Source organism: Macaca fascicularis, chromosome 1 (genome assembly GCF_037993035.2).
Source record: "Macaca fascicularis isolate 582-1 chromosome 1, T2T-MFA8v1.1".
NCBI lineage: Eukaryota > Metazoa > Chordata > Mammalia > Primates > Cercopithecidae > Macaca > Macaca fascicularis.
The window spans coordinates 204018583-204040518 of record NC_088375.1 but is presented as its reverse complement, the minus strand read 5'-3'; the positions used below and the strand labels follow the sequence as shown (position 1 = coordinate 204040518).

Genomic DNA, 21936 nt, shown 5'->3' with positions numbered 1-21936 from the left:
GGATGTGACCCAAGTCTAAACACAAAGTTCATTTATGTTTCATATATGCCTTATACACATAGCCTGGGAGTAATTCTACTTTTCCGTTGGGGATGCTGAATAAATGAACTGTGTGTTACGTGCCTGTGGTTTTGACTATGACCCATTACATGAGGTCAAGGTCAAGTGTGGAATTTTCCACTTGTGGTGTCATGTTAGTATTCAAAAAGATTTTTAATTTTCAGATTAGGGATGCTCAACCTGTAATAGATGTTGGGGGTACAGCCGTGTCTACCTTGAACGAGTGGTTGCAACCTGCAATGATAGTCCCAACACTCTCCCAAAAGCCAACAAAAGAGAACCTTTACTGGGCGAGGACTGCTATTACCATTAACATTTGCATTATTCTCTAAATTTTCTCAACTGGCATTTCTACTACTATACTGTGGTCACATGGCCTAAGGTTAAATTTAGGAAAACATCCCAGGGCAAATCAACTGAGCTTGGCACATCAGGCACCCTCTAAGAATACACATATTCATAGTTTGAACAGTTAACATTTCCTGTTATTTGTGAAAGTATTAACTCATTTTCACCCTGGCTCAACTGACAAATACAAAAAACAAGATTCTCACCACCAAAATACCATCTCAGTGACAGCAGCAGTGTCAACCCTAAGATCAGTTCTTTGTTTCAAATAACATAAATTAGTAGAGGAAAAGAATTCTAAAGAAAGTACAGAAAAGACAATTCAAGACAGCACAGGCATTCTATATACTATAGTGAAGCATAAGCATGGGCTTTGAAGTTAAACCTGGTTCAAACTCCAACTCTACAACATTTAAATTGTGTGACTTCAAATGAGACAGCTCTCTAGGTTGGGCACAGTGGCTCACACCTGTAATCCCAGCACTCTGGGAGGCCAAGGCGGGTGGATCACTTGAAGTCAGGAGTTTGAGACCAGCCTGGCCAACATGGCGAAACCCCATCTCTACTAAAAATACAAAAATTAGCCAGGCATGGTGGCGGGCACCTGTAGTTCCAGCTATTCAGGAGGTTGAGGTGGGAGAATCACTTGAACCCAAGAGGCAGAGATTGCAGTGAGCCGAGATCGCACCACTGAACAAAAGCAAGACTCAGTCCCCCCAAAAAAACAAAACAAAACAAAAAAACATAACTAACAAGGCAGCTGTCTGATCCACAAACTTCTAATCTCTAAAATCATCATCTGACAAATCATATGAAAGAAAAGCATTCAGGACAATGCCTGAGAAAAGTTACGTATTAATAAATATTAATGATGGTTAGCACAGATCATTCTCCTACGAAGAGCTTTCGTTTTCCCCAAAAAGGAGGTGACCACGGACAGACAGATGACCCTATGTTAACTATGTTCCTATCATAACCATGCCAAAATGTAAACAATTTTTTTAAAAATCTAAGAAATGCTAGGCTACATTTAAGTTCATAATTGCAAATTATATGCTACATAATAAGAAATAAAATTTCAAAGCAATATTTAGTCATGGTTAACCTGACTTGGAGGGATCTTCCCCCAACAAATATCTAAACTGGAAGACACTGTGTTTGTTCTAATGCTGAATTCAATCCATCATACATTTATGGCCCCACTATGGTGACGGTAACTGTGCAACACAGAGTCAAATAACAAAGATGCCTGTCTTTTAAACATCTAGTCTCAAGGGAAAGAAAAAACACTCATAGGCTGGGCACAGTGGTTCACACCTGGAATGCCAGTACTTTGAGAGGCCAAGGGAGGAGGATTGCTTGAGCCCAGCAGTTTGACACAACACCAGCCCAGGCAACACTGGCGAGACCACCCCATCTCTACAAAAAATTTAACAATTAGCTAAGTGTGGTGGTGCACACTAGTACCCCTAGCTACTCAGGAGGCTGAGGCAGGAGGATCCAGTGAGCCCAGGAATTCAAGGTTACAGTGAACTGTATTCACACCACTGCATTCCATCCTCGGCAACAGAGTGAGATCCTGTCTCAAAAAAAAAAAAAAGAGAGAGAGAGAGAGAGAAAGAGAGAAAAAAAAACTCATGTATACATCCCACAAGCAAATAAAAACAGTGCAGTAAGTAGCCAGCTAGGGCACTTCACAGGCAAACAATGGGAAAAAGAGCTTACTACAGAAGACCACAGTGTCCAATGACAGGGGCCTAAACCAATGCAGTATCTTCAGCAAACTAAAATCAGATCTGTATTGCTACAATGTATGGTGTCAGCCAATGGCAGTCAACTAGGAAGGGAACTGGGTGGTACACATGTAGAGACCTGTATGAGGCATGGTGATAGAGCCCTATACGCTCTGGGTCCCAACCCTAGTTAATCCACAGAATTATCTGGAAGCTCCTTAAAAATACTGATTTCAAGGAACAAAACACCACCACCCCCACCCTGACTCCAAGTAAGTTGTAATGATCAGCCATGTTTGGTAATAACTGTAGTATGCCATATTAGGGTAGAAAAAAGGGAAATCAATAAAAGGTTTAAGCAGAAAGATGATGAGGTAAGATCTAAGTCTGAAATCATTTTCTTGAACAATTTAGAGGGGAAAAGGAAGTGAGAAAGGCAAGGAAATTAGAAATTTCCACATTAGAGACCAATAAAAGTACCTGAACTATATGATAGACTAGAGGTGGTAGGAGATCTAGGCAAGGGGAGAAATTCCCAAAATATAAATGAGCATCTGGTGGCTCCATGGATCAAAAATACATATGCAAGCGGTAGGTGATTAATTTGCCTTTGAACATTTTCAAGTCTGAGGGGCCTATGATACTGCTATGGAGAGATATTAAGCTGGTAGGTAAATGGCACTGAAAATCTGGATGATCTCCACTGGAGACACAGATTTGGGAAAGAGTATAAAGAATGCAAGCCCATCTCAAATGACTTTTCAGCAGGTGAGAAAATCCCTCATGCAGCAGAATGTCTCACCTAGTGTCGCTGCTGCAGCCAATCCAGCTGTGTAGGGGTCCGTCCCTGGGGGAGCAGCGCTGATGATGTATGGATTGGGGACAAACGCAGCGGGAGCTAAACCTGCTGAAAACATACCTGTCAGTAAAAACAAACTTGACTAAAACTGCAGCCCTATCAAATACCTACACAGTTTGGCTATTCACTTCAGGCTGTAGATAAGGAAAAAAATGAAAAAAGAGAAGACGGGACAGGTTGAGGGTAAAGAGAAATTTTAAAAAGATAACTGCTATACTAAAGATTATAATGAAATGTTTATAGAGTTAAATTTTACCTTTGGTAAAGAAATACTTAAAACTGTATATACAGTTTTAAATTCAGCATACTTTCTAAAAGATTATTAAAATTATAACAGCCTACAATAGAACAATTTTAAAGACTTATATTAAAATGGGATGAAGTATTTCTACTTAAAATAATTTTACAAACAGTTTTCATGAAATAAAATCTATGGGTATTTATAAAGATTACCATCTACAACTATACATTATCAGACCCAAGGACTTTATGCCTGGACTTCATTTATTTAGGTTGGAAGTAAGTATATTCTTCTATAGCCTATCACATTCAAGATTAGCTATCTCCTTTCTACTCAATCATGCCATTTTGACATATTTAAAAAAAAAAATTCTACTTCTACTTGTTTACACTTAATGCACTCTATTTCTAAGAGACCTTAAGAAGGTCCAGGGGGGAAGAAACATCTAGGCAGTACGATGAAAACATCGCTCAAAACTTTAACTAAACTTACAGGAAAAGGGCAAAGCTACTTTAAAACCAGTAATTATACGAGAATACTTTTAAATTTTTTCAATGCATACTGACTGGAAAATGGATTTATACTGTTTTGCTAATAAAATGAGAGGCTGATAGTCTATAGAACCACAACTTATTTAATCAATGTCATCCAAATCTTACCAAAAGAGCTAATGGTAGTCACCAATCGCTATTGTGATAAATACTTTAAATCCTGAAACAGCTGAGGTAGGGCAACGGGTGAACACTGAAGAAATCTTATGATGTGGGTCTATAAGCAATGTCAAAACTAATGTGGCTAGAGAGACAACTGGACAAAAGGAAGAGGCCACTTACTCTGTCTGAGGGATTCGTCTGAACTTTTAGAATCAGTTTAAATTGCTGGGTTTCACAGCAACCAGTTATCCTAAAATGGCGGCCACACCTATCATGAAAGAGCTATGGGCTTAAGGACTTACCGATGTGCGGCTGATGAGCAGCTGCCAGTGCATACTGCTGCTGCTGAGCAGCTGTCAACTGCTGGACAGCAAGCGCATTAGGTCTTTGGAACAGCTGAGGCAAGAGGAAAAACACGGTGTGGTTAGGGAAACTGTCTTACAAAATCATTTAAAAACCTCTGACTAAAAATTTTAATAAACACTTGTTTAGGCATGATACTTTAACAACAACAAATGTTCTCATACTCTACTTCATTCCCATGGGATTAAAATGTTTCATAGTTCTATTCTCCCTGTCTCTCTTTCTTTACTTCAATTTGCTGTGCCCTGGTTCCATGAGCTGCCCACTTCACAGATTATATGTCCCCTGAACCACAAACACACTCTCTCTCACACACACACACACACACACACACATATGAGATATCTATATAGATATCGATACAGATACAGATATCTCATATATGTGCACGCAAAAGCCCTAAAGCTTATCAGGTCTACAGGTCTTGCCTGATCTAAGGCAAAGTTAAAAATTAGACAACTGATTTGCCACATTGCCCCTAGTGCTGAATCTCCTTTCAAGAGCCCACAAATAACTGAATTAATCCTCACCTACTCACATTTTGGAGAAGAATATGAAAAGTGTTCACTTCATCCTCCGAGCTGTCTCATTCCCAAAATGGTATTGAATAACTTCCTCAACTAGTAGCTTAGCCTAATGAGTAAATTAGACATCTGCCCAACTTTCGGGAGCTCCAGAGTTTTCTGGGATATTATTCTTTGTATATTGAAAATAAAACAGCAGAAAACAGCAGCTACTAACAAAATTTGGATTATGAGCTCACACCTAGCATACTTCTTAATTCTAAAGAAAAGAAAGCTCAAAGGCCTTAACAACACTAAGAATGTCTTATGATTAATACAAAATCAGTCATTCACTCATTAATTCAACAAATATTTATGAAACAAATGATACCTGCCAGGCACTGTGCAAGGAACTAGGGATACAACTAGTGAATGAAACAATACAAAATCCTGCCCTGATGGAGATTACATTTTAGTATGAATAGTATTGGAACAAAGAAAAAGGATGCCAGTAACCTGATTTGTGGTTCACCTAAACGGGCCTCCTTCCAAGGAGTCACACTGAAGACTTCAATGATTGCTAAAATCAGACTGAAAGCACTTACTGAAGGGACCTCCCTGGATAGGACCTTCAACCTACCTGCTCTTCCTACAGGATTTTTCAACAGCTCAGCTGACATTGCTGGATGATGTATAACAGACACCATGGATCTTGAATTACAGATGTCCTCATAAAGAGACCTGATTGTTTCAGACATTAGGAGATAATGTCATTCTACCAACTCAGCTTAATCACTGTCATGACTGGACTTACTCTTATCTTAGGTGATGGAGAGATTTTATCCTGAGATTTGGCTACTCTCTACACCTCAAACATGAGGAGGCTAATTTTAGATTAAAATAAAACAAAAAGTGAATACTTTGAAGGTACTGGCCAATTTCACCTGTTAGCTCTCTAGTCTTAGTCTCTGCTTTTGGAGTATGAATGTCAAAAGTAACCATGCACAGATTTCAAAAATACTTTTTTTTTCCCCAAAAGTTAAAGAAAAACTTCAGTGTGATGCTGGTAAAAAGGAAACAGTATTACTAAATATCAAGTCTTAAAAAGAAATAGGGGAAATGAATCTACTGACAGACATTATCAAAACATTTGTCCTCCAGGAAGGGAGCCAGTCAAGACTATTTGGTAACAGTGTGCTTGTGATTTCTCCAAGCTGGTTTCACATTTCTGTCTTACTAAAGATGTGCTCACACAGTATTCCCTCCAACAGGAGGCAGTCCACCCAAGAGGGGCAGCCAGGAGTGGGAAAATAAGTAAAACAGTAGAAAGTTACTTTTAAATTATTTCCAAGGTTGTGAAAACATCTCATAGTTCCACTAAATATGTACTGTCTCTTCAATGGGTTTCTGGAATTTTCTTGATCTAAAACCTTTTGCAATATTTAACATATCAGGCACTGCTCGTGCTAGCTTCTTCTCTCTACCCTTCTTCGCCCTACTGAAAACAAAAGAATTCATTTCATTCAACAGACGTTTTTTGAGCACCTATGATTAGGTAGGTGCTGTGACATGGAACTGGGGAAATAAAGACAGAATGCTCAGAACACAACTCTTAAGGGTATCTCGATTTATTAACCAAAAACAGTAGTCCACTGCCATTCCATCTGACTTAACCTCACTGCATATATTTTTGTTTGTTTGAATAGTCGAAGTCTTACTCTGTCTGTCACCCAGGCTTAAATGCAGTGACATAATCATGGCTCACTATAGCCACAAACCCCTGGGCTCAAGCAATCCTCTTGCCTCAGCCTCCAAGTAGCTGCACGTGCCACCACGCCTGGCCAATTTTTTTTTTTTTTTTTAACTTTTTTGTAGAGATGAAGTTGCTCAGGCTGGTCTGGAACTCCTGGGCTCAAATGATCCTTCCACTTTGGCCTCCCAAAGGGCTGAAATTACAGGTGTGAGCCACCACACCTGGGCTATATATTTTTTAAATATTACATGTAAGTCATTTTATGTATGTGTACTGTATCTGTAAATATACATGGAAATACATGGCATGTGGGAATATCACAAAAGTAATCATTCCACGTAACATTAGCTTGTGGTTGGTTTTCATCATATTAAAACATTTTGAAAGCAGGAACTACTTTTAACTAAAAGTAAACAAGCCTTACAAGAGACCCCATACAGCCTATGTTTGAGAGCTGATTAATATCTTAGTAATTATGGTGAATAGAAAAGGATTTTCTTGAGACCATTTTGCAGTAAACAACTTAACAAAAGTAAACTGTACATCTATAGCAGACAGATTTGATTACAGAATAGATTACAGCAATTTTGGTACATTCTCTTTATGTAAATGGTGCAATATTAACTGGAAATACAGAGTATTCAAAACAAATTGGGTAATTGGCAAGTGACAGATTCCAAAGGATCCTGAAAAACTCACATAAATGCCATCTGCGGGGCGAAGCATTGAGCTCTACTAACATTTTCATGTTTTTCACAAAGCAGGCGAATATTCCATAACTGAGAAACAAAATACTGTGAGAGTTGGGGGAAATGCTTAAAGGTCAGTATAATGATAAATGTGAAGCTGTTAATTATAATTCACTTGGGTAGATTTCACAAGTTGTTCAAGAGTCTGAATGCTGGGGAAAATGGATCATCTACTTCAAGCATATCAAGGTTCCTAATAAATACTGAAGGCACAGTTTAAGAAGTAGACAAGCTGGTTTGCCTCCTTTCTCTGTCACTTACTATATTAAAAATACTCTATAGGGCTCTTATTCCAGAAAGGAATCCAGGCAGCCAAAAACACCCAATATAGTGACTGACATGTAGTTGGCATCTTATAAAAGACAGCTACTAGTATTATTACTGTTGTTGTTATCGACAGCAGTTGCTTACATAAAAAATTATGGCATTTTCTAAATCTGGAGGAGTAATGTCTAAATAAGGAGTCAGTAAATGCAAAAGACTACTCAGCCCCACTCCCCTGCCGGCCACAATAAAATGTACTGCCAGCCCTGACTTTTTTTTCTTTTTTTTTTTTTTTACCAGTTTGAGACTATATACATAGCAGACAAGGGTTAAGAGCACTGACTCTGGAGCCAGACAGCCTTGGTTTCTATCTTAGCTCACCAGTGACTTGCTATGTCACCTCTGGCACATCATTTAATCTCTCTGTGCCTCATTCTCCTCTTCTCTTTAATATGATGATAAAGATATATGTAACACGGCAGGTTGCCGTGGGGATTAAAATTAACACATGTAAAGTATTTATAAAAGTCCTTTATGTGTGATGTTCTTTCTGATGAATGGGGAGGGCACCCCCAACAGACTCAGCCCTTCTGAGAGTCACCCTTTACAGTTCCTTCCCAGAGCCAGGCAGCCCAAGCAGACCAAGAGCAGAGGGCGGGACTCCTCCTAGTCTGTATTAAGAGTCAAAATTGGCCAGGCACAGTGGCTCACACCTTTAAAGCTAGCACTCTGGGAGGCCGAGGCAGGTGGATCACCTGAAGTCAGAAGTTCGAGACCAGTCTGACCAATATGGAGAAACCCCATCTCTACTAAAAATACAAAATTAGCCGGGAGTGGTGGTGCACACCTGTAACCCCAGAATTACACCTGTAATTCCCCCAATCCGGAGGCTGAGGCAGAAGAATCGCTTGAACCTGGGAGGTGGAGGCTGAGGTAAGCCGAGATCACCATTGCACTCCAGCCTAAGCAACAAGAATGAAACCCCGTCTCCAAAAAAAAAAAAAAAAGAGTCAAAATCTCACTGCACCAGGACCACCAGCTGCTATCAGTGGGTCACAAAGATAACAGTAAAGAAAGAAAACCATTTTTGTTTTAATGGATGAGTGCTTTCTGCATTATACTACTTTAAGAAAAAGCTATGTAGTTGAATTTGAAGGTGAGACAACTCCACCTATTAGAAGGCTCTGCATTTCTAACACAAAGTCCAAAGGAAACGGCCTGAGGCTAGAAACCAAAATAATAGCTATTTGCATTGCTTGTGTTAGATGACCTTCAAACAAGTCCCTAAACTTCACTGTTTTTTCTTTTTTCTTTCTTTTTTTTTTTTTTGAGACAGACAGAGTCTCGCTCTGTCCCTGAGGCTGGAGTGCAGTAGTGCGATCTTGGCTCACCGCAACCTCCGCCTCCCGGGTTCAAGCGATTCTCCTGTCTGAGCCTCTAGAGTAGGTGGGATTACAGGCTTGTGCCACCACACCTGGCTAATTTTTGTATTTTTACTAGAGATGGGGTTTCACCATGTTGGCCAGGTTGATCTCAAACTCCTGACCTTGGGTGATCCGCCAGCCTCAGCCTCCCAAAAGTGTTGGGATTACAGGCATGAGCCACCGTGCTTGGCCTCTTATGTCTAAAAATAAAATAGCTGCCCTACCTCATGGGGTTGTTTTCAGAGTTCACAGAGAAAATCCCTTCAAGACAGTAAAAGCACTATATCAATGATGGGATTCTAAAATTTTAAGAAAAAGGTTTATTTTGGAGTCATTCCTCGGCATATGAAATTTGTGAAATCTTATTACTGTTTGAAGCTTCTAGATCAAAGCCCAGTTTATACCAGGTTATTTGAACTACTACAATGATCAATTAATGATTACAAAGATTTTTGGTAGGCGCATACAAATTAAACTATGTTGCTAAACTAAAAAAAAATCATCATCATCATCTTCATCATCATCATCTGTGCATTTCTTTGGCAGATAAAGAATCTGATTCCAAAACAAATGAGGTCCTAGGGAAAAACAAAACACATCCCTCCACTAAGTATATTAATACCTTTTGAGAAAAACTTCACCATAAGTAAAATTTGAACAAAGTCAAATAACAATAGAGGTAAGCTTCAACTGATCAATTACTAGTCACTCTTTGTCAGTTAACTATACACATGACACTTGATAGAATAATCATTTGTAAATTAATAGTTGAGCCTATTAAATACCTACATCGAAAGTATATACACACTTGGCCTCACGAGAATGACATTTAATCACACTGTCAAACTTTTAACAACACATGCCGATTTCCACTCCCCTCTGACTGTAGTCGTGCAGGAATGAATACCACACTTCAACTTTCATTTTCAGAATCTGAATCTTTGTTAAAATTCATGCTTAACAGATGACAGTTTTGGTACAACAGTGTCCAATTTTGTAAAACATACTACATTAGGCTATTTTTAGATTAACTGAACTCTAAATAAAGAACATCAACAATACAATTACTTAATTCTACACTGATATAATCCTGGCTTTGGTTTGTGCCATGTTTGTAATATAATACAACCTGGTAACAATTTTTTTTTTTTAAGACGGAGTCTCACTCTGTCGCCCAGGGTGGAGCGTGGTGGCATGATCTCAGCTCGCTGCAACCTCCGCCTCCCGGGTTCAGGCTATTCTCCTGCCTCAGCCTCCCAAGTAGCTGGGCGTGCTACTTTTTGTATTTTTACACGCCCGGCTAATTTTTGTATTTTTAGTAGAGAGGGGGTTTCACCATATTGGCCAGGCTGCTCTCGAGCTCCTGACCTCGTGATCTGCCTGCCTCGGCCTCCCAAAGTGCTGAGATTACAGGTGTGAGCCACTGTGCCTGGCCAAAACCTAGTAATAATTTTCTAAACTGCATTTAAGGAAAGAAACAGGCAACTGTATAGCATTTTGTAAAAAATAAATGCTGCTCCAACATCGCAGTACAAAATGGTATGAACACATTATGCATGAACTGCTCACAGCTGTTTTCCAGGATTAAGAAGACAATGAAGTGAATTTGAGACAAAGGAAGAACACTTCAGAAATAACGAGCATTTCAAGCTGACAAAATACTCCAAATCAGAGGTTCTGAACCCAAGGTATTTGTACTCGGGTGGGTAATACTGCATCTTTATCTCATGCACATCCACCTGAAATTTAGCATGTTCTTCAATTAAGATTGTAGACAACAAACTACATTAACTTTAGCAATACACCTGTGACATTATCACAAACAGAACTCAAATATACGTTCATGTTACTTTACAGTTGTTAGAGATATTTCAAAATCTTGCTCATGCTCATTATGACAGCTAGTACATCTACTTCTATTTCATGCATCATATCATAAATAAATACATAATTAACTTTGTTTTTAAATATGACAGCTATTTTTATACCACTGGTTTCCTTTGTAATCCTGCTTTATACATTTTAAACATTATTCTGAGAAGTAGTCCACATGGTTCACCTATTAAAGAAGTTCATGGCACACACAAAAACAAACAAAAAAGAATTAGAAACTCCCACTCTTATAAATAAACCTTAAAAGGGTTAAATTCAGAGTGATTAACAGTGACCAGACAACCAACTAACTAATCAAAATCCTGTGTCACAGCTAACAAGAACTAAGTTTGCAATGAATTAAATGAAAATTACCTTTTCCCTATTTGCAGGCTGCTCCATGTCATCTATCTCATTACAGGCTGGTAATAAGTTTGATGAAACCAGCTTATTACACCAAATCAAAGCCAAGATTGAAAGAAAATAGAACAAAAGAGGGAATTACTTATTTTGCCAACCTCCAAACCAGATTCCTATTCTAAAAAATCACAAATAAAGCAAATCTACCATTTGCAGCAAACAACTCTAAACCAAGAAAAATGATCACCTTTGTTGCTTATTTCAGAAAGCCAAGATAAAAAGAGCAGAATGTACAGAAAAATATGTACTGCACTAGATCTCTGGTTCAATCCTCACAATCAGCAGTACCGTCTGAGACTTCCAGCTGGTTCTCAAGGCGTCCAGGACCTGGACTCAATTTTCAAAGGCACCTATACCTCCTTGTCCTCTTCTACCCTCAACTTCTACTCCCTTCAGCATAGGCCCACACCGTGGTCATTCCCAGCTCCACACCTCTGCTCTGACCTGCAACAAAATGTATTCTACCTGTCCTTCAAGTCAGTTGCATGCAACCTTTGTCCTCACTGAGCCCTCCCCTTGTCTGATAGGATTCAGAATCCACCAATTTAGTGCTTAGTTCCCTAAATGTTCCACTACTGTTTCATTCAGAACCTAAGGTTCCTAGAAGAACACAACAGTCAACAGTTAACTGAATAATAAGAGTAAGAGAACATCTCAAACTGCTGCTAAACTCACATTAACCACAAAAAAACTAAACTAAAACAATTAAGTCATTCCTCCTTTAAAGTGTCTTTTCATTTCCTATAGTGAATACAGCATAAGACTCACAACACCATCTCTTCAACCTCTCTAGTTATTTTTCTTCAACCTAAACCACCAACCAGACTGACTACTTCTACATTATCTACTAGTGAACACATACCTGTTTTACTATTTCCTCCACTAGAATTCTCACCTTCTTCCTATATAAACAAGTCTTTCACGGCACAGCTATAGAACCACCTCCTCTGGCCAGGCGTTGTGGCTCATGCCTGTAATGTCAGCACTTTGGGAGATCGAGGCGGGCAGATCACCTGAGGCCAGGAGTTCAAAACCAGCCCAGCCAATAAAGCGAAACCCCATCTCTATTAAAACTACAAAAATCAGCCAGGCACGGTGGTGGGTGTCTGTAATCCCAGCTACTCAGGAGGCTGAAGCAGGAGAATTGCTTGAACCCAGGAGACAGAAGCTGCAGTGAACCAAGATCGTACCATGGTACTCCAGCCTGAGCAACAAAGTGAGACTCTGTCTCCGGAAAAAAAAAAAAAAAAAAAAAAAAAAAAAAAAACACCTCTTCCACAAGTTCTTCCCTTCCGCAAGAGACCAGAAACCAGAGTACACTCTCCATAGTCGTAGGGTTCCAAGGATATGGGCATAAATGGTCTCATCACTTGTCATTGAGTACTTCCAAGCACAATTTAAATGATAAAATGAGTCACAATGACTAACCTGAGAGCAAATCAAGAGGAGGAAAGGGAATCAGACTCTATTCAAGAAAGATATGGTTGGCTACAAAGAACAAAAGATATGAACAGAAGGTTGTATCTGTAGAACACAGATCTGTGATCTCCCTGAAGTTACCTACAAAACTGAGTGTCAGAGAATTAATGTACATTTTTCTCATGAGACCATGGTTTCTGATCAGATGACAACAGAGTGAACCTTAAAAGATTAAGTTCTGATCCAAGAACTAACTTTCCTGGATATAATACAGTATAGTTATTTGTACATAAGGCGTAAGCTGGATCCAAAGAACACACATATTAGAAAACATGGTAGTTCTCAGAGAGTAGCCTCCAGACCTCCTGAAAGGCTAGTTTCAAATTTTAATTTTGGGAAGAATATTACATACGGAGGATGCACTGAGATATTGTAATAGGGATGGGGGAAAGTCCCCTGAAACCTTGTTCTGCTAAAGCAATGCAGAGGAAACGGGATACGGTTCAGTCTTTGCCCTCAAGGAGCTTACAACCTGGCAAGGACTATTAGACAAGTAATTACAACACAAGACAAAACATGGTAACACCTTCTCTTAAAGGAAACACAAAATGCTATGGAGTTCAAGGGAGGCAGACATGACAGCTTTTTGGTTTGGAGACTAAAAAAGGAACGTGACAGTACTGAACCTTGACAAATGAGGTGGATTTAAATTAAAAATGAAAAGTGGAATAAAATGTAATGAAAACCAAAAGGGTAAGGAATAAAATGTAAGAAATAAACACCAATTTCCAATAGAAAAGGAATCCTTCCTTCTTGACAACTAGTAGCTCTTATACAGGAACACTGAAAGATTGAGGGTCTTAAAGATACTAGGAGGCTTACGCCAGTGGTTCCCAGGTATGCTATTAGGGCCCCCAATACAAGAATGTATAAAACAAACTACTCAGAAAAGAATTATGGCCCACGAGACAAAACAACACTCACATCATGACAATCGTATGTCTGTGTAAAAATGCCTCTATGTTGCAACAACCAAGACATGCATAGGAAACCTGAATCCAACAAGAGATTAACTTTCATAATAATGTTTACTTTCAAAAACTGCTGAGATATATGGTGAGGGCACCCTTGGTTTTTTATTTTTGAATAAGTGGTAGCTACGATGTAATCATGTTAACTACTTGTGGCTACACAGAAGTACATTTCTGTTCAAGTTCTCATAATTGTCCAGCCTCCAAAAATTGGTAAAATTATTTTGAAACCAAAGATCAATAAACCAAAAAAGAATCTCGACTCTAATTATGAAATGAAGAACAGTTAAAAAAAAAAAAAAAAAAAAGAAAGAACCATATATTTTTGTTTGTAAGAAATCTGAGACACACTCTTCTTAAAAAACACAGAAAGGGTTAGACTGCATTACACTGGGAATGGAAGCTAAGAACCAAAACTGGCCGTAAAGAAGAGAAAAAAAGCACAGAAAGTCAATTCACATGGGGAGGCGGGCATACCTACTAAGAACTGCATGGAGAAGAGTGTACACTTTCAGTTTATTCGCTCTGAAAGATATTTTGTTAATTTAATCTTCTATGAATATGCACAGTCACACAATCCCTTAAAGGTATTTATTGTTCTTAAACCACAAAGGAGACTTAAATTAAAGGAAAACTTCATATGTTAAACTTTTTACTCTATCAATCAAAATTAATTTAGTGTCAGCTATTTATGACAATAAAGGTACAACATGTCATAACTAATCTCCAAAGACCATAAGCAAATTTCCCTACATAGAATTTCTCAACTTCAAAATGAGATGCTAACCTTTCAAACCTAGAAGTCTGTATTAACCATCTATTACGAACCTACTAAAGAGTAACAGAAATTCACAGTCAAACTGCTTCCACCACAAGAGAGAACTTATACTTAGCAAGATTGGGAAACTAGTAGCCCCTCTTTTGTAGTTCAGACAGCTGACCTTTCTTTAAAAATAAAATAAAATAAACACAGAGATCAGTTAACCCTAGAGGTAGTCCTACATGTCTTCAAAAATAGAAGGTAGACATACGACATCTTCAGGGACTTATGAATTTAAAAAAAAAAAAAAAAAAAGCCAAGCAATTTCACGGTCGAGTTGAAGTTGAATGATTTGTGTGTGTGTTTTCCTCTGATCACATTCTAATACTTTTGAAAGATGCCAAATCTTTATCTATGTTATCTGGAGTAACTCGTTTAACTCTAAGACACAACCGGTAAGATGACCTGGCACTACACTCCTGACAGCGGTGGATAGTAGAGTTTACTATTTTAAAAACAAAACAAATCAACAGCATCACAACCACATAAATCTTCAGAGAGATTAATTTAGCACCCAAGAGGGTTGTGTTACAAGAGGCAACACTACCTCATCCATTCCCCAGCTACTGAGGAGAGATAAGAGCCAAAGGAAGTACATATAGAGCAGGGTGGCCTCTTGCCAGTTACCTCAGCATAGGCACCAGCTTCATGAGGGGACTCTGTAAACCTACATCACTAACAGGTTCATAAGGGCTAGCTATGGATAGCCTGAAACAATGCCACCTCCTCCCCCATTCCCCCTTCCTTAATTACTTGAACAACGTGCTGGCTGGAGGGAGAGTAGAGAGGATGACAGAGACACACACAGTACCTGTTGTTGAGAATTGTAGTCAAAAAGTCCCACAGTTGCTGCTGCTGAGTCCACAGGTACCTGCGTGCCTGAATAATCAAACTGAAGAGGCTCCATGCCCACATGTTCCATGGGGTCCAAGGGGACACTCTGGGACTCCATGTTGGAGAAATCCTCCACAGGCTTGGCACCATTGGTGCTGGTCAGCTGGGCTAAGCCCTCAGAACCATTCTGGTTTGGACCCAGAAGATCCACTTCATTAGCAGAGTTCTGGCAATTACCAGGGGTACGGCTAAACAGAGAAAGTAAAGGGCATTAAACCTTATTTTCAGTGGGGAGGGACTACAGCAACCCAAGTTTAAGGACAATGTCCTCAACATAACTCATTATCAACAGTATTTAAAACTATTTCTATAAAACAACCAGAGATACTTTACAGTGCTTACAGGGTTACATCTTCTAAACTGATGCTTCTATTGCTGGCAATTCCATGTAATTCACCCCTTAAATTCACATTAATTGCTATTAATTTACATCCCTTCACCAAGGGGGCCGAGTTTGAGGAAAACTGAAATGAAGTGGAAAAATCACTGTCTATGGCATCTATGAAAGCAGATCCTAAAATGCAGGTAGCAAAATATGTCCCATCAAAATGCAACATTTACTCTTTAAATACAGAGACAATGGAAAAAGTTGGTTTCTGGGGAAAATTCCACAACTCAGTGATTCTAAAAGTTTTTATGTTCCTGGCATATTTGTGAGGAAAAAAAGAAAATGAAAAAAGTTTTTACATATCGTTGGTATTACTGACCAATGCTAAAACTAACTCCCCTTCTGAGAAACCAAAAGAAGCAGACTATTCCAAAGCAGTACAAGATAAACTCTTTATCTAGGCTATGCCCCTGTTAAGGAGACAATTATAAGAATTAAAAGTAATGTGAAGATGTAGTTTGTCATCCAAACCATCTTTTATCTTAGGACATGCCTAAGATAAAAAAAAGGGGGGGGGGCACTATTGATAATTATTGTGGGACACAAGGTTCTGGGTAACCCAGGGTCTACCATCACCTTATATAAAAGGACTTCAGGATTATATGATCCAAAATCAGACTAATATATAATATTATATTATTAGGAGACTGTAGCCTATGGCAACATTCAATGCCATTCTTCTCCACTTTCACCCCCCCACCCCCCAAAAATCCTGTAGTCCAGTAGCTGGTACATAGTAAAGATATTATTCTGGTTCCTTCTCTTTCTTTCTCTCACACACACACACTCACCACCACCACCACCAGCCCCCATTTAATAATACAACAAAATACTGCTATAGGCTGCTGGATATTCAAGGTGGAGAGGACACCTGAACTCATCTGAAAGACCTTAGGTAAGTATTTATTACCCTGTGCCTTAAATTTCTTCCAAAGATTGTAATTTAGGCCGGGCATGGTGGCTCATGCCTGTAATCTCAGCACTTTGGGAGGCCAAGGCAGGCAGACCACTTGAGCTCAGGAGTTCAAGACCAGCCTAGGCAATATGGCGAAACCCCGTCTCTACAAAAGATATAAAAATTAGCCAGGCATGGTGGTGCGTGGCTGTAGTCCCAGCTACTCGGGAGGCTGAGGTGGGAAGATTGCTTGAACCCAGGAAGTGGGGGCTGCAGTGAGCTTCATGTCACTGCACTCCAGCCTGGGTAAGAGAGTGAGACCCTGTCTCCAAAAACTAAATAAATAATTTTAAAAATGTTTAACATTGTAATTATTCACACATGCAACATAACGATAATTAGATTAGGAATACGAAACAACTAATATTTGTCCTACAACGATGGTGCAAAATACACTTTCATTTTTACTTTGGCAGACATTAGAATAAGCAAAGGGGTGTGTGTGTGTGTGTGTGTGTGTGTGAGTGTGCGCGCGCGCACGCACACATTAGCTTTATACTGATATTAAAATTACTCAAAATTAAATTCTCTACCTGTACTATCACACTGGAGATTTGAAAAAAATCCTCTACCTGTATATAACTGGACAAGGATTTTTATAGATTTTTCAAGAAGAATACGTGCCAACTGTGGAAGATAAATATACATTATTTTAATACTGTGTAAGTTAAATAATAGGGTAAAACCTGTAAATTAATCATGACCAGAGATGGGATGAGAGGCATCTGCAGAAGAGATATGATTAAGAACAAATCATTTAAGCTGCATCTCTGGTTCTTCAAAATGAGGAAAATGATACCTGGTCCACCTACCTCAAAAGGAGCTCATGAGACTCAGATGAGATAATGCACAAGTTCTCAACTGTTTCTCCCTCTAAATCACCAGAGGGATATGACATACTCCATTAGTAACCATAGCTCTCTAATACAGTAACTTGGGAGAAACTTAAGAAAGGTCTGAAGGCATCTATCCTAGGTGATTTTAATATTTGAGAATCACTGAAATAGTCTTCTCTGGAATCCTTCTTCAAATTTTAGAGTTCTATGCGAATGCAAAATCTACCATTTTGGCAATGCTTTAGGCATTGACAACTTTTACAAAATTCCACCTCACCAGTTAATTTACAATCTTTGTAGCATAGCCTACACTAGATTGGATTCTTAAAAAGAAAACATGAGGAGGGGAAGAAAACGAAAATCAAAGTAAAACTAAATCAAAACAAACAAAACCCCATAGCCCACATTCAAAAATCAGAAGTGTAAAACATACAAACCTAAAATCTTTGACGTCTGCATCAATCCCATTCTGCACTGGTAAACCATTGGTCTTGTCCATCACATCACCCTCCTCCTTCAAATCTCCTAGCTTATCTCCATCAAACGTACCCTTGTTCTTCTTTTCACCTTTGTCGTTTTCATCACTGTCTGCATCCCTTGGGCCCTGTTTAAAAAATAGCTTCAGCTTCACTAATCGTCATCAACTAATAATAATGGGCAACCGTTGTGGGCACCAGACTATACTAGATGCTACTCAGAAGAGGATGGTGTTGTGCCCTTTTACACATTACAATCTAATTAACAAACAACACAGAGGCAGGAACACTGCAGAAGGTCTTGCCAAATGGGGGAGACAGACATACATTTATGTTACAGAGTTCAGAACAGTCTTACTATATCCAATGTCCCATCAGCCCATTTTCTTCCTTCCTTTTTTTTCTTCCTACCCAAAGCCCAGCCATAACTCTGTAGCTCTTGGTCAAGTTCTCTACTCCCAAACCTAACTCTACATAATAGCATGACTCTTAATAAGCCCCAGGTATGACAGCTAATAGCACAGAAAAAAAAAATTATTATGCCTGTAAAAAGAATTTCATACTTCTCCACTGCACTATGTAAATTCCTCCCTTACTTCTAAATATTGAGCCAAGTGTGGTCTGACATCATATCAACTCAATTATTCTGTACCTGATCTTGGGATATATGCCCTGTCAATTTGCGTCACCTCCCAGCTCTACCCTATAAGCCTCACAGGTATGCATCAACAATTCTCTGATGACCCTTAAGTTTTTTAACGCCTCAAAACAAGTTAACTCTAACTATGAGATTCTTTCACCAAAAGTACTCTAATAACTATCTTCTACCATCTACCGGTAACAAAGATTATTCATGAGATCTTTAAGTGGGAGTATGTTAAATTGAAGCATTTGACACAAGAGAATTTCTGTCTCAAGTGTTTCAAACTACAAAGCTTGAAACACTGGGCCTAAAAGAATTTAGTGCTAGACATGTCATGTTTATGTCCTGCCTTCTACAGAAATTAAGTCTATCTCCTCTTACCAACATCCCAAGTTAAGCCCTGGACATATAAAGTACATGTACCTTGGTTTCCAAAAGAAAAGATTTGGTATAGTGACTGGACATAGTACAAAGAGATTTGCAGAACCTTACATCAAAGGGTTAAGTGTTTAACCTTTGTTTTTGCAAAACTAGAGGGAAACAGCCTTGCTTTTCCCCACCACTGACTCCTAGTTTAAGGAAGAGAAATGCACATGGACCAAGTTCAAGTTCCTGGTACAAGGCAAGATCCACTCAATAGAAGATCGGAGTGGCTGCAAAGCATTTCCAGTCACCAAAACCAAATGTCAATGGGGAGAAATCAACAATGGAGGACACAGCAGCCGACACTCAGTTATAAATAGACTGACTGTGGATGGGCCTGTAGATGCAAAACCAACAGACGCCCTTAAGAGATCACTGGTCCAGAAAGGCTGACATTCTTAAACCTTTCAACTACTACTTTAGAGTCCATTTTACTTCTGAAGTTATTCTCTGTTCAAATGTGATACAGAAAAAGATAATATAAAAAAGGAACAAATATGACAAGGAACTGAGAAAGGATATACAACTTAGCTTCATGCGGCATCAAGACAGTAAATCACAGCTTTGATTTGGCCATTGAGATGTGCCTTTCAGAATACAATCTTTAAAGTATGTGGCTGTTATTGATTCAAAAGGACTGAACGATAGCCAATTATGCACCACATTGAGATTCCCCAAAGCTGAGATGGGAATATGATAGGGTTCTAAAGACAAAAAGATCTTTTAAAATATCCAAAGGCAATAGCTTCCTCCATACCCGCAGAGGCAAAACTGACTAAAGCTGTGTATTCATTTTTATATCCCTAGCCCTGACTGCAGTGCCTGCTAGAAGTTCAATAAATATGATGAAGAAAATTAAAAGGAACAAAAAAATCCTGCAAAACTGAACTGTTAAAATAAGAATGATCTTCCTGTTGTCTTTATCATCATTAAGTAAGAGTCCTGGGGGTGGTAATATGGTCTAGATGACAACTCTGCCTGAATCAGAAACCATTAATGTCAACAGCAAAAGAATATTACAAGAATCATCCCACTGCCTAGCCTAAGTCATCTTCTTCCATAAGTCTACAAATCAAATCACTGGCTCAGAAGAAACAGTTCAGCTCCAATTTCTCAAAAGGAGTTCAAAAGGTCTGTAGGCAAAAATGGACAGAAAGGGCCAGGCACGGGGACTCACACCTGTAATCCCAGCACTTTGGAAGGGCCAGGCAGGATCACTTGAGGTCAGGAGTTTGAGACCAGCCTGGCTAACATGGTGAAACCCTGTCTCCACTAAAAATACAAAAATTAGGCAGCACCTGTAATCCCAGCTACTCAGGAGGCAGAGGCAGCACAATCGCTTGAACCCAAGAGGCAGAGGTTGGAGTGAGCTGAGATTGCGCCACTGCACTCCAGCCTAGGCAACAAGAGTAAAACTCTTTTATTTATTTATTTATTTTTAAAAAGGAGGGGAAAGAAAGGAGGATAAAGCAGCAGTAGGAAGTTTCAACAAGCAAGACAGCTGGTTGCAGGGGATGTGCACTAGTCAAATCAATGCTCTGCATTATCTTTTCTCAGGGGCTCTTCACAAGGGCTTTACTGAGAACCTGCTCAGCTCATCTATAAGCTGACTGGCCTGCAATCTCTTTTGTGTTGTTGTTGTTGTTTTTTAAGACAGAATCTTGCTCTGTTGCCCAGGCTGGATTGCAGTGGTGCGATCTCAGCTCACTGACACCTCCGCCTCCCAGGTTCAAGTGATCCTCCTGCCTCAGCCTCCCCAGCAGCTGAGATTACAGGCATGCGCCACCATGCCTGGCCTGGCCTGAAATCTTGACCACTAAGTTGCACTCTAAGTCACTAATTTACATTCTCAGTTCATACTGCCATGGGACAGATTTTCAAATATTTCCCTGCAATGTGCTGCATTTTACCAATATCGTACAAGCCATTCCTACAAAATACCTGGTTTTCTACTCTGAATAAACTATTGATGCCTAACCAAAATAGTAGATTCCTTCTTTTAGAGGGTTGGAGACCCAAGGGAATTTTCTAATTCTTGATCTAGGTAAGTGTTATATGGGTGTTTTGATTTTGAGGAAATTCAAGAAGATGAACATTTATGGCTCGTACACTTCTCTGAACATAGGTCATATTTCAATAGAGAGTTTACTTAAAAGAAGAAAAAAAAAAAAACAAGAAATCAACAATGGCCCTCCATAAAAACAGGTGGCAGAAGTCTGACTTCTGAGTAAAAACAAAAGCACAAATAGGAAACCATTCTGTCAAAAGTCTACTATTAAGAGATGGTATCAGCTGCATGCAGTGGTTCATGCCTGTAATCCTAGCACTTTGGGAGGCAGAAGCAGAAGGATCTAGGTTGAGGCCCAGAGTTCAAGGCAAGCCTGGGCAACACAGAGGAGACGCCGTTTCTACAAAAAAGTTTAAAAAAAAATTAGCTAGGCGAGGTAGCATGCGCCTGTAGTCCTTGTTACTAAGGAGACTGAGGCAGGAAGACCACTTGAGCTCAGGGGTTCAAAGCTGCAGTGAGCTGTGGGGCGGGCACCTGTTCTACTCCAAGAATAAATAAAATAAAGGATATGAAAAGAAAATAAAAATAAAAGACCTGACTGATATTTTGAGCTCTCCTATTATTCTAAAAGTTGCTCTCCTGAAGTCTGAGATTCCTACGGGGAATACTACCAAAAATTTACAGTGAATGCTAAAAACAAAATATGCACTCCAGTCTGGGGACAAAGTGAGACCCTGTCTTTATTTCATTAATAGACAGCAGTATCAGGTTCAAGATACTTAAAATGGTATCTTAAAAACA

The 21936-nt window shown here is 39.2% G+C and overlaps 1 protein-coding gene across 50 annotated transcripts in view; it reads right to left on the bottom strand.

Annotated features, from left to right (window-relative positions):
- The window catches only part of PUM1 (pumilio RNA binding family member 1), a 136603-nt gene that overhangs the window by 46391 nt on the left and 68276 nt on the right, over positions 1-21936 (bottom strand). For 23 of the 50 annotated variants that reach the window (XM_074014001.1, XM_074014024.1, XM_074014071.1 and 20 more), the window contains 4 exons: positions 18023-18189; positions 15324-15594; positions 4197-4290; positions 2944-3048 (listed from right to left, as the gene is read on the bottom strand). In XM_074014001.1, the coding sequence (XP_073870102.1) occupies positions 2944-3048; positions 4197-4290; positions 15324-15594; positions 18023-18189 (637 nt within the window). Of the gene's footprint in view, positions 1-2943; positions 3061-4196; positions 4291-15323; positions 15595-18022; positions 18190-21936 lie in introns of all 50 variants that reach the window. The other 27 variants (XM_065526124.1, XM_065526128.1, XM_074014075.1 and 24 more) reach the window with 2 other exon arrangements.